Source organism: Mercenaria mercenaria, chromosome 12 (assembly GCF_021730395.1).
Source record: "Mercenaria mercenaria strain notata chromosome 12, MADL_Memer_1, whole genome shotgun sequence".
In the NCBI taxonomy this organism is placed as follows: Eukaryota; Metazoa; Mollusca; class Bivalvia; order Venerida; family Veneridae; genus Mercenaria; species Mercenaria mercenaria.
The window spans coordinates 13,303,165-13,319,533 of NC_069372.1; the positions used below are offsets into that span (position 1 = coordinate 13,303,165).

Consider the following 16,369-nt stretch of genomic DNA (forward strand, 5'->3'; position numbering starts at 1 on the left):
GTTTGTAAACCACATCCCCATAAAAAACGGGTTTAGAAATACCTTCTCGCAGAAGTGTCTTTAAATTACTATTGAATTTTAAAACTAAATCAGAATTACGATAATAAAATTTAGCAAAATATTTACGCAATTTGTAATAACGGTAGCCTTGCTGAAGAAGTTTACCTGTAATATATTGATTACGTTCATTGAAATGCTTGACATGACTACACGCTCTGGCAAACCAAATTAATTGAGAACTTGCCACACTTTTATTGCATCCTATTACAAACCACAGGAATTCGACATGAATAGCATTTTAGAATTTGAAAGATCCTTTGATTTTGCACGAAACTTAAAAGGCACGAAGTTAATTCTTGGTGATTTAACCTCCCATAGTTACACAAACCTACCTTTAAAGCAGGCTCAAGCACAGGTCCTGTCTATGACATCATTGCGTCACCTTGGCGCAAGAAGTAATGTAACTGATAAAATTGTAAGGGGACGCAAACAGCTGATTTGTTTATTTCCAGTACACCTTTTTAATACCATGCCATAGAGTGATGTTAGTATTTATCAGGCAGATTAATTTTTTTAAAACATTATAATCATTCATTTGACTATAAAAAAGTAGTAAGATATTCTTTTCCACTTACATGACTCTTTGCGCTAATTTTATTACACGCAAAAAGTCATGTATGTAAGAGCAGTTACACGTGTACCAGAGTTTTTAATGTGAAAAAGCTAGGTTACAGCATTTCACATACAATTTGAAAATGCTGAGAATATTTTAATATCATAGATAAGGCCAAAAACATTGTGGCCATTGTTAATTTGTAATCGCATTTTATACATAAAATGTAAGCTGAAGAAAAATAATCTAGTTTATTTTTTAATATTTATTTTGAGTAGTAAACTTTTACATCAGACTAGAGTAACAGCTTTAAATCAAGGATTCAGATATAGTTAAAACCTCGCCGAATCAAACAAAATAGGTAGTAAAGTTATCGGTGAGATGGTAATTTGATCACGCTTTTAGTTTGCTCCACCCAAAAGTATATTTCTATTGATCACAATGAATTAAAGTTACAGAGAGAAGCGAGAAAAGCAATAGTGTAAAGGGTTAGTTGCAAAAGTAAAATATTACGGGAGTTTATTTCAACATAATCCTGCATAATACATACATACATGTACGTGTACACGTACGCAACATATACGCTTAAGATTATTTAGATTATAGATTTATAGCAACTCTCAACGAAATACAACAAAACTGCTACCACAAATTTTGTCTATTATTGTTTGAAATTTTCATGTATTTATTTTAAATTGATGTATCCAGTCTTTGTAAAATGTTCACGGATGCCAGTCATGGATTTTTTTTCGAACGCGGGAAATATCGCATACACGATGCTGTCTTTACACATTGAACTAAGGATTGTTTTTCAATTTTGCTTTCAATTGTAAGAAAACAAACTCGGTAATATTTATTTATTTATTTATTTAAAACTACAGATGCAGTATCTTGTCGAAATACAACTGAAAGTTTTGTCTCTAGAATCGTGAACGTCTGCATGGTAATACATATTATGTATAGTGCCTCAAAAGTTCTGCCTCAGTTTGTTGCAAATAATAGAATATTTGGTTCTTGTTACATAGAGAATGGAAATCTATGACCATGCACTAGATTTTGTAATAAAGAGGTTTATTGTCCAGACACTACTCGACAATTTTGACACGCAGTCCTCCTGTCATGTTGATTGCTATTTTAGCGCGCCAATTATGACTGATATCACTCTACTGAACATGCTTTCAGGTCACTGTTATATAATATGACTAATAGTATAATATATCTACTTTCCAGATTTTAAGTCATTTCTTCTGTCTATCGGCAGTTTCTTACAGATGACGGGAGTCTAATACTGGTTCTACCAATGGGTGATGGTTAGGTAAACTGCCCACCCGATATAAAGGAAGAACTATTGAGAACGTGCGCTAAACGCAAGAAAATGAATAAATGAATTTCCGTCGTGAGTTTCTTGTCAAGGAAACTTACTTAGTCATAAATCCCGAATAAAAAAAAAAAACAAAAACAAAAACAAGGAAGAATATCAAACAGGGAAAGCCACGTTCAAAAAATGCAGCCTCCCCAAAGACACACACGAACAACTCTTGCACACCATACACAAACATGAACACAAAGGACAAAACAAACAAATACAGGAACCCAGTGGGGCACCGCCTTGGAACGGTCAGTGGCAAAACCACCACTGGGGAGCTTAAACCGGTTTATGGTGCACCTAACCTCACTCTTACCCCCACCATGTTCCAAAGTCACAAGACAGTGTAAATAACAGTAATCCCCGCCAGGTGAAACCCTAACATACGTAAAGGCAACAGAAGGTATGTAATGTAAAACACAAAGATGCCCTTGTAGATATAATATAAAAATGCAATCCTTAAGAACCTAAAACGCATGTACACAATGCCTTTTCAGACGACAGAGCAACAAGGGAAACACCCTTAAGGGCCCGACGGAACAGGCCAGAAGACGGAAATCAAAATAGCTCAGTCCTGGTGGGATTTATGAACTACCAATCATAGAGTCCTCCACCTGATCCGCCAGACACAATCAAAGAGGAAAGCGTAGCGTCCAACTGTAAAAGGGTTGAACACCAAACATGAGGTGTGTCTCAAAACAGTTGGGTCATAACCTCTTTCATAAAACGTTTAATTACTTTACTAATTACAATTGGAAATTTGCCATAACCCAAAATCTTACGAAGTTTGTAAACCACATCCCCATAAAAAGCGGGTTTTGATATACCTTCCCACAGAAGTGATTTTAAATTGCTATTGTATTTTAAAACCAAATCTGAATTACGATAGTAAATTTAGAAAAGCATTTTCGTAATTTATAATAACGGTAGCCCTGTTGAAGAAGCTTATTTGTAATAAATAAGTTACGTTCATTGAAATCTTCAACATGACTACACGCTCTTGCAAACCGAATTAACTGAGAAATATATACCCCAAAAGATGTAGCCTAGGGTACATCTCCATCCAAATGTAGGAAATTTACAATACTGAAATTAAAATCATCCCTCTTGTCATAAATTTTGGTATGTATGAAATTGTCGTAAATAAAGAGATGCAAATCTAGAAATGAAGTAGTATTATCCGAGTTGTTAATTTTATTTAACTGCAGCTCCCTGTGATATATATGTTCCACTAACTGATCAAAAAACGAATTATCCATATTAAGTATATCATCCAGATAGCGTGATGTATTATTAAATGCAGTTATAATGTCTGCTTGTGTATCTTGAGAAAGGCTAAACATAAAATCTCTTTCATAACAATATAAAAACAAGTCTGCAACAAGAGGTGCACAATTTGTTCCCATGGGAATACCAGTTACTTGTCTAAAAACCGCATTCCCAAACCTGACGTAAATATTGTTCAATAAAAAGGAAAGGGCTTTACAAATTTCGTCACAGGTCCAAATAGTAAAATCTTTACAATGCAACTAGTAAAAAATGCTTTATCGAAATTGCAAGCGAGAAAAGTAGCATTTTCCCTGGCAAAAGTCTTTTGAATAAGGGCAGTAAGTTTTTCCTTTATTAAATTATGAGGTAAAGTCGTATAAAGAGTGGAAAAATCGTAAGTACTGACTGAAGACACCCTGTAGTTTTCAATTCTAAATTTATCTAGGATTTCGCCAGATTTTTTTACCGACCAAAATAAGTTTTTACCCGAGTATTCGTATACTTTGTCACAATATCTTTTCACATGGGCTTTAACAGCAGTAAGGCATGATGTTAATAACTTGGAAACATTTGTGGTGTAACAGGAGCTTGAATTAGCGATAAAACGAGCTTTATATGGCTGTTTATGTAATTTTGGAATCCAGTACATAGTAGGAAGTTTAATTTGCTGGTCATTTATACGAACTTTCAAATTAGAAACTTCAGTAATGTGAACATTGATCAATCGTTTTTCATCAGAATTACTCGGTATGTAAGTTTTGGTACTATTTAGTTCGTTTCGTAAAACATCTATATAATGTAAGCGTCAAATGATAATAATTTTGTTAGCCGCCTTGTCTGCTGGAACTAAAACATAGTTAGAATGAAATTCTTGAATTTCTTTTTTCAGATGTCTTGCATTTGAATCAGCATTTTCACGTCGGCACCATTTTACACAAAAAGTTTCGATGGATTCTGCAATCTGACCACGACATGCATCAAAGTCGATATTTGAAGGAATTCTGTATTTAGGCTTTTTAAAAAATAATATCAAAATTACCAGTGATTACATGGTCTGCATCTGGGTAGCAAAATTTTGAGTGTTTACAATCACAGGAAGTTGGATTATTAGTATATATATCTAGGTCTGAGACGATTTTATTGTAACTGAATATAATATTTCTTACAGGTGTTTTATATTTATAATAGGTAATCGGAACTTCAGAGTTTCTGAAATATTTAGGCACAGAATCGATGACACGTTTATCCCGAAATATACTAGGTACATCGATGAAGTCAATACCTTTATTTACAAAACATATTTTAAGGAAATGTCTGTCGTGGTCAGATTGAGTGTCGATATGTGGACGGAGAATATGTTGCGTATAACTTTGAATAAGATATGATACAGTGTAAAAAGGATCTGTTTGAATAACATACTGGTCCGCTTCTTCGTCGAGTTTTATAAGGGACTGAACAGATAAAGATGTGAGACGAGAAAGCATCGAGTGTCTACCAGAGTTAGACAGAATTAAATCAAGGTCGGCAACAGACATATTGACTTTAGATTTACGCTTAACATTACCATTGCGTCTTATTCCATGAGATCTAGATTTACGTTTTCTAATGTTTAGAATCGAAAAGATGTCAATATCCGGGTTTTTAGAGATATTACCTTCTTGATAAATGTTATCATTTAAGCCCAACGGAAACGGTGACTGTAAATTTTTTATCCATTTGAATTCTGCTAAATGTCTGGCTTTGATCTTAAAACTAGAGGTGGCATTTAAATCATATACGAGTTGTTCTACTGGCTGAATTGTAACCTGATCAAATGTATGGTCAGATTTACGAAAGTGTTGGTATAAAAAGGTAGTAAACTTGTTCCGACTACGTATTTTGTATGAATGTTCGCGGAAACGAATTTTCAAAGATCGCCCAGTTTGGCCAACATACTGAATACCACAATTTGGTGCGTTTCTCGTCAGTACATAAATCATGAGGGTAGTATTTCAATCAATGTCAGAAGTCAGTTTTACATTAAAAGTTCTTCCACTAACATCTGAAGTGATAGTAGACCTGTGCGATAAATGATTGCAACAACCGCACCTCTTAGAATTGCACTAATAGAACGGTAACCTCTATATCTCTGTGGAAAATTTGTATGTTTTATTTGATATTTCTTTAATACAGTAGAGTTTAAAGGTGAGAGGCAAATTCGCAGATAAGTTTCAATTCGCTATCAAAGTCAAATGAAGGAGTCCAGCACTTATTTAAAAAAAATAATTTTTGTTTGGGTTTAACGTGGCACCGACACAATTATAGGTCAAATGACGACTTTCCAGCTTTGATGGTGGAGGAAGACCCCAGGTGCCCCTCCGTGCATTATTACATCACGAGCGGGAACCTGGGTAGAACCACCGACCTTCCGTAAGCCAGCTGGATGGCTTCCTCACATGAAGAATTCAACGCCCAGAGTAAGGCTCGAACCCACGTCGATAAGGGATTTGAAGTCAGCGACCTTAACCACTCGGTGAGTCCAGCACTTAAGGGTTTTAACTTCATGTACAAAGGCTACAGGACCGGAAGTTGAATTGTTGATAAGTAGGACCTAAATACATACATGTTCAACGTACAAAAAAAAACCACCAATGATTCCAGCTAAATCAAGCCTGTTTTCAGAATCGCGTGTTCGCTAGACTCGTAAACACACAAAACTGTTTATTACCTTAATAACCTGAGTAATGTATATAAACAGGACATTTAAATGTTTAAATTAAATATTTTATCTTTTTAACATGAAAAGTGATGCCAATCAGGCTATGATTTACTATTGTAAACAAGCGACAAAAATACACATGTCTTTATATAATTATGTAATTTTACATGTATAAACACATCTTTTGATCTTTATGCACCCGCTGACTTAACTTGCATTTTGTAGCGAGGCTAGAAGGATGAATGATTTTTTATAACTTGTCACAAGGAAATTGATGGACATTGGTGACAGAATAAATACTTTTATACGTGAAATAAATTGAGATATGGGAACGTTATCAGCAGCTATCAAATGGCGCAGTTGTACAGACAAAATGTAATCAGTCCGAGTATTTGGTAATGGCTGGTAGACGTTTTGTGTAGAGATTGTAAAAAAAATTTGATTTGAAACTGATTCTGAGATACGGCTAAAAACTGTAATATCATCAATTTTAAAAAATGTACACTTTAGACAACTAACGGGAAAACCCAGCAAAATGAAATGTACCTTACTTGACTCTCGTCTTGGACGGAGTTTATGTAAATGACGGTTACAAAATTAGCCACTCACGATAAGAAAATCGTTATCAGTCAGCCACTACATGTGTATGATGCAAACGCTCTATCGGTGCGGTTTTCTAAAACCAGCAGTAAATTCAACTTCTTGAAATATTCAACTCAGTCTCAAAGCATTGCATACTTCATAATGTTTTACATCATGTCAACAAAGTAACGGTTACGTTTCTGACCTGAGCAATTATCAGAGTACGTTGATACATATTGCATACCTTTGTCTGCCAACTGTTTTTAAAGAAGTGAAAAACACATGATGAAATTCCATTGGATTCTAGGTTTTTCAGTTGCAGTTTTTCATTCCATATATATCCTTTCCGCAGCCTTAACGTACTAAAACGTATTAGCGTCTGATGGCCCTTTCACGCTTCCGCAGAAACAACATTTATTACACGAAACTTATTTTGGAAATATTTCTGAAATGTCTAGGTCTGCAGCTCTCAAATACGGTTATATCTTACATATGAGGCATATACTGACACTCTCAGACAACATCAAAAATGACATTTTGAGCGATTTGATGATGTTCCAAAATTATCAATGTACAATTGGTCCGTTACGGACCCCTGTGGGATTTGTGTTTATCCAGAGCTCAAATATTTTTTCATAGATTAAAAGTTGACAAGCTGTACTAAAGCCCAGGTAATTTCAATTCGTAATAAAGTGCTGAAAGTTGGCTCCGCAATAGAAAAAAGAAAAAAAAGTCCACGCGCATACATTTAGACGGGGTGACCCATGCGCGTGACCCCTGACTATCTATGAATCAAAATGCGGCTTTCGTTTTCAAGTTTAGCATTTCTACTTTCATTTTATTTACTTCCGGAAATAGCTGAAGGTCGAGTGACGTCATTTTCTATGTTGTCAAAAACATACATATGCCTGGCGAGATTGCATAAATATGTGCTGGCCGTCCTAAGGTTATATCGCTATAAACAGTTAAATTATTCAAATATATTGAATAAAATAGTTGTCTTGAAATGATTCTTGAAGGATGAACACTTGTTGCAAGTCAAAACAGGAAGTGACGTGAGATGTATAGACTTCAGCAAGAACCTTATCAGCCTCTTTTTGTTATCTGGCAAGAGTTTTATTTCTAATAATAATATGTTGCTCAAAATATGAGCTGTTGTGGTCATTTTCTTTGTTTTAATGCATGTTTTGGTTTGCAAAACATGTATCACACTGACCTCTAAGGATATTTGCTTGAGTTGTAACTGAACAATCTTTAGCGCAGTTGGCGATCTGTTACTTACTTACTCTTTTTAAGTTAAATATGAATCTGAATAGTTGCGGACAATCCTTGTTAATTGAATAAAAATGTTTCAGCAGGTAAAAATTTAAAATGTTGCTTTGTATGTAATGGAAAGGCAACAATAATGAAAAACGTCTTTTACAAGTAGAAAGACGAAGAGTAATGAAAACGCAGTAAGTTGTATCTACGGTGTACTTTTTGCAAGATGTATTCATGTCTTATTTTATGCTTCTTCATGAAATAATGGAATAAAACAGTGAAATAAAATCGATATTTCACTGTTTCAAACAGTTTTCATTCCGTTGTGTATGATGTAAACCACTTACACAGTGGAACATCTGTAGAATAAAATGTTATAATAGAAATGTTCAATGTCGGTTTGATGTCATCGGTGACATCATCAATGAGTATTTAATTGAAATGAGGAATTAACAGAAACTTGTATTCAAATAATCAGATTCTGACACTATAAGCTTCTCACTTATTCTCAATTATTTGGGAAAACGCGGATCAGCATTATGCTATTGCCGTTTGCGCGTACTTGAATCATATTTTGTTATCGACTCCCGAGTAAGTACAATATCTATAATCAGAAAGGGATTAAAGGCCATAGAATCCAAAAATAAAAAAATAGATTCTACCGTAAAAAGTCCTGAATTGTAATATTCGATACTGTCGCCGTTTCCGTTTCTTGTTTTCCGCGACGTTATTTAAAGCATCTGGCATCAATTACAGCAATAAAATACACGCTATATTAAACGGTAAGTATAATATTTCTTGAACAAACAACATTTGATCCAAGATATCTCGGCTGGTAAGAAAAAAGTGGATGTTCCTGTCGCCAAGATTACAGAAATAAATGTAATCATCGATACCGTACCCTTTGATACACGTTTTTGTCTATGTTCTTACTGGCGTCTCTAGAAATATGGATATTAAATCATAAACAAACCGTTATAGTTGCTAATTATATTGACTTAAATGCAAGATTTGTTTCTAATTTCAAGTAGAAACATGAATTGATAAACCAGTACAGAGAAGAATGATTTTTCTGTAATATTCGATATCATGATTATATTGTCTCTAACACGAGATTAATATCATTTCAGCATTCCTCAATATAAATAGTCCCCTTAGGAGATTAGAAACATATCTGTAATATAATATATAGGTTTCAGGCATGAAAATAACATTGGTTTCACATACATTCTGAAATATACGACACTATAATATCCGATACGCGGTCTAATTAATTTCCAATTAAAGCCTGTCAGTCACTTGTTATTACGTCTTTTCGGGTTTGAGGTAGTTTTTGTAACACGTGAAGACTTTTCAGCAACACTTGTGTGTAACCTTTTGACATTGTGATCTTTGAAATTCCGACAGGAGATTTTTGGTGAGTACTGATTTGTTAGCTCGTTTGTTCTGTGTCTCTATTTGATGTATTTTTATGATTTTTTCCTAGATGAAGTAAAAATGGTTAATAAATGATTATGTATAATGAGTAAAGGAATCAAATGGATATATCATTGTATACATCTAACAAGAACAAACAGTTGTGAATGTATATTAACGTTTCCTTATATAGCATGTATGATAAAAAGCTCGTTTTTATCTTTTGCAATTCTAAAAATTGTACAATTATTAAGGTAAATATCCAAAAAGAATGTCTCGAATATTACACTGAAATGTATCGCATATTACAGAGTAAGTAATACAGTAACTTTTATATATTTTCAGGGCAAAATGGTCCAGTCTAGAGCGGAAATTTTGTAGTGATTATAGAAGAAGGCTCAAAGAAAGAGGCAATAATGGGTACCTGCGAAGAGAGCGTGAGCGACAGAGAAAAAATTATATGCCAAGTCATTTGCTGTCAACAAGCGAAAGAAGGGAAAGAAGGCGTAAAGGCAAAGAGGCAGTGAGAAAATTTCGCCTAAAGCAGAAAGAACGTGTTGCAGAACTTGAAAGTAACCGTCAAGAGGACGAAATGAATACCAGTGGATATAAAAGTGTAGGGTCCTCGGTATCTAACCTTGTTGTTGCCATGCAATTTCCAAGACGTGCAGGAGGCCCTAGAATGAATAAGTAAAGAACTTACAGAAGCAAAAGATAAGTTATCCATATTGAAGGATAAGAACATAGACTTGGTACGAAAGCTCAAGGGTGAACAGAAGAAAAATCAGCGTCTCCTTAAACGTCTACAGTCGTCACCTAAAACGCCACGAAGTAAGGAGAAGTATTAATGAAAGCAGCAAATCTCTCTGAAGTACAAAAAGATATGGTTAGAAAAGAACTTGTCTTTGGAAACGCTGTAGCAGAGCAGATTCACGTGGGTGTATCATCAATGGACACGGGTTCAGTGAAAAGTGTTCGTATGGTTATGGCGGGAGAGATACTCGGAAAGTATAGATGTAGTGTTGCCTTTTGTCATCGATCCGGTCCAAATAAGAACACGCTCGCAAAATACAGACACCGTCCACCAAAGACAACAGAAGAAGGCCAGAGCTACAGTAGAAAGTTTGAAGACAAAATTATCGAATTCTTTGAACGAGACGACAACAGTCGTGTACAACCAGGCAAGGCTGACGCAACAAAGTTGGTTACCAAGTTAGGCAGACCCGAGTTCTGACAGATTATCTTGAAACTTTACATAAAAAAATTCTCTCAGAAAATCCGGATAGACAAGTATCCTATTCAACATTTTGTAGGATACGTCCGAGGTATATCCAACTGTCCACATTCATCAGTAGAAATAGTTGTTTGTGCACGAAGCACCAGAATATGGCACTGACAACGAAAGCTTTGCGAAAGGAATGTGTACTGGTATCTGTCAATCCGGAAATGTTTATTCAAGACAAACTGGATGTTCCCTCACTTGAAACAAAGATAGATTGTGCCGAAATTAGTTTCTCGCAATGGAAACGAGTTGCAATTGAGGATAGGGAAAAACGAAAGTACGTTATGCGAATTGTGCAAAATACGCTGACAAAAGCAGACTTTATCAACCATGTCGCAGTTCAGTCTGAAGACTTTAAATCACATGTTAGTCGTGTTAAAACTCAGTATGAGAAAATTCGCGAACTGAAGCAGGATTTACCACAAAACCATGCTATAAATTAATTATACACATGGATTTTGCGGAAAATTACTCTTGCAGATGTCATGATGAAATTCAATCTGCATATTTTAACCAGACCGGTGTTACACTACATCCAACAGTAGTGTATTATAGTAATCCACAAACAAATGATCTGCAACATAGAAGTTTTGTAGTTATATCTGATACCCAGTCTCATAACAGTCACGCGGTGCTTTGTTTTCTTGATTCAGTTATACCGTAGGTCAAAACACTTGTACCTGGCTTACAAGTCTGTCATTATTGGACAGATAGTCCGACATCACGCCGTGGTAAACGCCCATGTTATGGTTTAGGCGGCACTGTCAAACGCATGGCCGATATAGCTGTCAAAAGCAGTCGAGTGGTTATACAAGATGCCAAAGATTTCTTTTCTTGGGCAACGTCCTCTGGTTTTACGAATGTTGTTGCATTCAAATTTGTTTCAGACGAAACTATTCAAAACAAGGTAAGTTCGCTGGAAAGTACAGTTAGCCAGCTGAGACCTGTAAAGGGTACAATGAAAATACACGCGGTTTATGGCACAGGTAAGTCGACGGCTCTTGTTCGTGAAACGAGTTGTTATTGTCAGGTATGTAGGTCTAATGAAGGTTATTGCGATTGCTGGAGAAAAGTATCTACAAGGAAAGTTATACCATCAGGTATTTCCCCGCAAATGTCTCAACATGATGGCCTGTCTGAAATGAAGTTGAATCTGGCTGAAAACGACTTTGTAGCTGCAATTTACGGAGACCAATGGTATATCGGTAAGGTATTAAACATTGATTTAGAGGAAGGAGATGTAGAAATATCCTTTATGGAACGCAGGCAACAGTTGTTTCGTGGCCGTCATGACAAGATACACTCTGGGCAGATTCCACGGATATATTATGCAAAGTGCAGAAGCCTGTTTAAACCGGTAAGTCTAGGCGAACGTTCAAAATCTGTGAGAAAGAAGATGAAAGTATTAACACACTTTACAGTGCTTGTAGAAAATATTGTATTTGCCACGCGTTACCATCACATGAGTCTTTACCGGGCCACTTACTATTGTGTTGTAATGTTCGATACTACATAATATAAATTGTGCATATTTTAGAGATACGTTCACAGAAGCTCTGTAAAAACGTGATACATTTCAAAATATAATCATGTAGCAACAGAAAAAATTAAAAGCTCTGTTTAGTTCCGTGATTTTAGGCAGTTGCCTCTTCCGGAAATGTTCCGAAATTTTCGATACCATTCGATTTTTTTCGAGATATTTATCGTTGTTCTTGGTTTTGTTATTTTACGAGTTTCCATATTTAATTTTGAGGTATTGCCAATTGCTGCATTAGTGTAAGCAAATTTAAAAACCAGGTTTAAGTATTGCTAAAGTATCTGTGAATACCTGTAATATTCGCTACATTTTATTGTAAATAAAAACTCGGACATGTCACTCTCAGCAATGTGTAAGAAGGGTTACAATAATCATTTACCTTTAAACAATTGCTTCTTATTTCTGTAATAACTACTTTTGGTCATGTATGCACATAGGAATTCTTGAGATTGATATCAGGTATGTTTTCAATGTTCGTGAAAAATATTCCTGGTTTAAAAACACTACATTTTTTGTAGAAGCTAAATATCAAAAACGAGTTATACAGGAAAACATTTTATGTTGTTTGATTAATTTCGTATGGTTAATAGAATTCCAAAACAACGTTGAGTTATACATTGTCATATTTATCAAACGGTTGTATAATGATCACCAGTGTCTTGTCTCGTATATTACAATGTATATATTTTAGCTATTGTCTAAATTTTAAAAAAAATGCTAGTACGAACGAAGTTTGATGTTCAAAATACTTTGAAGCCACATAATTGTATATGTATGCTTAATTTTAAGACGGAAATAAACTAGTTTGTGCATCCTCACTTTGTTTTCATGTTTTACTAGCGAAAATCCCAAATAGTTTGAGAATGAGTCTTCTAACATAAAGATTTTGTTATTTAATAATATTATTTTTGAAAAATATTTTGACCCAAAATAGTATGGTAAGAGCAGTTACAACACTTTTTGCACCAAATGATTTATAGTTAATTTGAAGATCTTTGGTATACAAACTCTAGTAAGTGCACTTATCATAGGTTTTTCGTCAACAAATTTTGAAGTGCAATTACGTGCTTAATGTTTTTTCCAAAACAAAAAGATAGCTTTCATCAAAATACATCTTCCAAACTTTTATTTACTCAGCTTTATCTACTGGTATGTATCACTTACCGGCACATTCTTACAAAATGTTGACTGAAATAATTCAGTCTCAATTACCTAGCCTGCAAAATATAAGACCCGATATTCATTTGCTGCTAAAAGCTTCCATTACATTGAAGTAAGAATATAACGATAGACTTCTCTTTACGTCTTTCTAATTATTTTGGTTTATGACAAAACAGAATGTGTTGTTTTATTCAACTAGGAGGAAATGTTGTCATTTGTCTTGATGGACGGACATTTATTAGATACCCGATCTGTTACAAACACTTAATCAGTGTATTCATCAGAAGAAAAAGGAAGTCTAGCCATCATCATTAAGTCTTTGATATAAATAGCCAGTTCAGTCAATATCATCAATTTTCATTCCATCTAAAAATCAAGAGCAAGGTATTGGATTAATATTCCTGACGAAGGACAAGTATTCATTTTTAAGAGGAAGGTACTGGCATTTACGCTGATATACGTTCCATTTACTTTTAAATGTCAAAGTGCATGATATATTATTTAGTTTCAGTTGGATCGTGAAGTTTAATGTGAATAATATATCACATTGCTTAATACTGCTTAATATACAAGGATTCCTGTAAAGTTTATTTGGGTCCACCTACTCAATCAGTAAATCTCCATAGAATACCTCAGCCCGTTGCAGCTGTAACAACCCAGGGAATTAATCAGATTGATTTCCCGTCACTGTTGAAGTACACATGCTCGTTTAAATAGGATCATCAGGCGGGGCAAGTCGAAGGTCTTTAAATACTTCAGCTTGTCAGAATAGTGTATGAAGGAATAGATGAAAAATCTTATGAAAGGCAATTCTTAAAGCTCACTAGCGCAGCTTATCAAACTTTAAAATGATAAAAAAGTCATATTTTGGACGACTGTACATATTACATACATCGAAACATTAAGCAGATTTGATTTTAAATTATCCATAGGTCTTTTCTTATACTTTATGTATTGCATAAGTTATTTCATTATCTGGCTTGAGCATATATTTCTATATTGAATACGATTATATTTGGCTTGTATAACATCGAGTAGATAGATAAGCAAAATATATTTATGATTGTATAATCGGGCATAAATGCATATTACTGCATTATTGTCTGCCTTGGGCTAACTATTTGAAATCTTTAGTAACCAAACTTTTAAACAATATATTGGGAAGACTATTCAAGCTTTTGTGCATGTGTTTAGCGGACAGTGATTTGTGTACAAATAACTATACAGTCTGCATGCAATTTATCTGTTTAGTTAACATCTACATCTACATGATACTCCCAACAGTCAATAACTGACTATGACTGGGAGGCGACTGTCTGGGGGACACTTTGTTAGACATATAATATAACTGTATTCAAAGATAATGATTATATCGTTTGCTTGCAGCGTCATTGTTGACGGATCCAAACATTGTGTCTGATCTTCTGAAAGATAATGAGGAAAGAGTTAGCGACCTTGTAGAGAAGTATTCCATGAAAATGAAAGAATGTAACGTAAGACTTCATTTACCAGGTTATTTTCCTGTAAAATATATGCTGGCGTGTATGTGTATGAATGTAATTATATCCCTTTTTTCTTATATATGTTGTTCCTGAAAAACTGGCTAATATAGTATTATTACACCATCATTTATATACTTGGGTGTTTTTCCTTCCGTTACATACGTTCTCAATTTACTTTAATGACATTGTGTCTCCAAAGACGCAAAACAAGATTGTTTCAACCTCCGTATTAATGAGTTACAATTTTTATGATGAAGGTTCTAAACACTCAGTTATGATTATTACCATTATAGTATTTGCGTCTTTAAAATGTACGAAACCATTAGGCAGAAGACAATCATTAAATATACAATATGTGAAATACGAAACACTATTTAACGTTAAAGAACATTTTAGCATACGCATATATATTAGTATTTAAATAAAAACGAAACACAATAGCATTTTCCCCTGAGCAAAACTTGCACTTTTTGTTTGGTGAATTTAATGTATTCGAAAGAAAACACCTCAGAAAATGGGATTCTGGTCTGCTTTTAAACATTACCAGAATTACGTAGATGTAATACGTAAAGCGTCTATGTTTATAAGTATTGTATTTATTGCGAAATGGCAGTTAGAGAGAGGATTGTTAATCATATAAGAAGGAGTAATAATTGTCGTATTGATACAAGTATCTTCTGAACCATGAAGGAGCCATATGAGGTATATATAGGTATCTGAGTAATATAGTAAAATGTCAACTAACAAAACAGTAACTCGTCTTTGTGGCACCATTGGAGGCACTATTGCTATAATATATAAATCATATTTCCCTAATCTTGTACCTCTATATTTTATCTACAGTTAAGTGGTCACGTCAAGCAACAGTTTGGGAAACCAGGCGAAGCTATTGTAGAAGCTGCAAAGAAAGAAGGCGCATCAATGCTGATACTGGGATCCAGGGGAATGGGTTTGATTAGAAGAACATTTACCGGAAGTGTCAGTGATTACTGCCTACATCATTCGGATATTCCTGTTCTTATTTGTAGGCATAGATCGCACAATTCTTAACAGCTTTCATTATTTTTGTAACGACCACAGTGTGAGGTTACGTCTGGGTTTTCATAATGTCATGAAATTTTCTGTTGTGAAACTGAGACAGCAAAACACAAAATTATGCCAATACCAGACGGCAAATTTCAAAGTAATAATATAAAATTAGTATTAATAAACTGAACTAAATTTGCATGCTATATTAAACACGGGATTGAAAATCCAGGGACACCAATGTTATGTGATGAAATAATTACAATTGTTCCACCGTTCTTAAGGAATATTAGTTTGAACAGGTTTGATTGTATATTTATATGTACATAACATTACTTTTACTCATCCTATATATAGATATATCTGGTACCGATACAAGCAGTAAAAAACTTCAGCCATATTTAAGAAATAATAAATTCCCAAACGTGGTTTATCGTAGAATAACCCGTGTTTTGAGTTCTTATGCGTAAAAATATATCACGAAGGCTGTAGGCCTGAGTGCTATATTGTTTCGCATAAGAACGAAATACTCGGGTTATTCAACGATAAATTACTCTTGGGAACTTATTATTTCGATTCTAATACGACATACTAGTATCAACAGTGTTAGAAAAATGGTAACTACTTTTTACGACCGTGTTACGCACCTCGATTGGA

The 16,369-nt window shown here is 34.5% G+C and overlaps 1 protein-coding gene across 1 annotated transcript in view; it reads left to right on the forward strand.

The window, feature by feature from the left end:
* The window catches only part of LOC123534207 (universal stress protein in QAH/OAS sulfhydrylase 3'region-like), a 36,548-nt gene extending 20,500 nt beyond the window's left edge, over window positions 1-16,048 (forward strand). Inside the window, exons 4-5 of the mRNA XM_045316338.2 lie at window positions 14,571-14,677; window positions 15,530-16,048. Coding sequence (XP_045172273.2) covers window positions 14,571-14,677; window positions 15,530-15,736 — 314 coding nt within the window. The 3' untranslated portion in view covers window positions 15,737-16,048. The remainder of the gene's footprint in view (window positions 1-14,570; window positions 14,678-15,529) is intronic.
* Window positions 16,049-16,369: the final 321 nt, after the last annotated feature.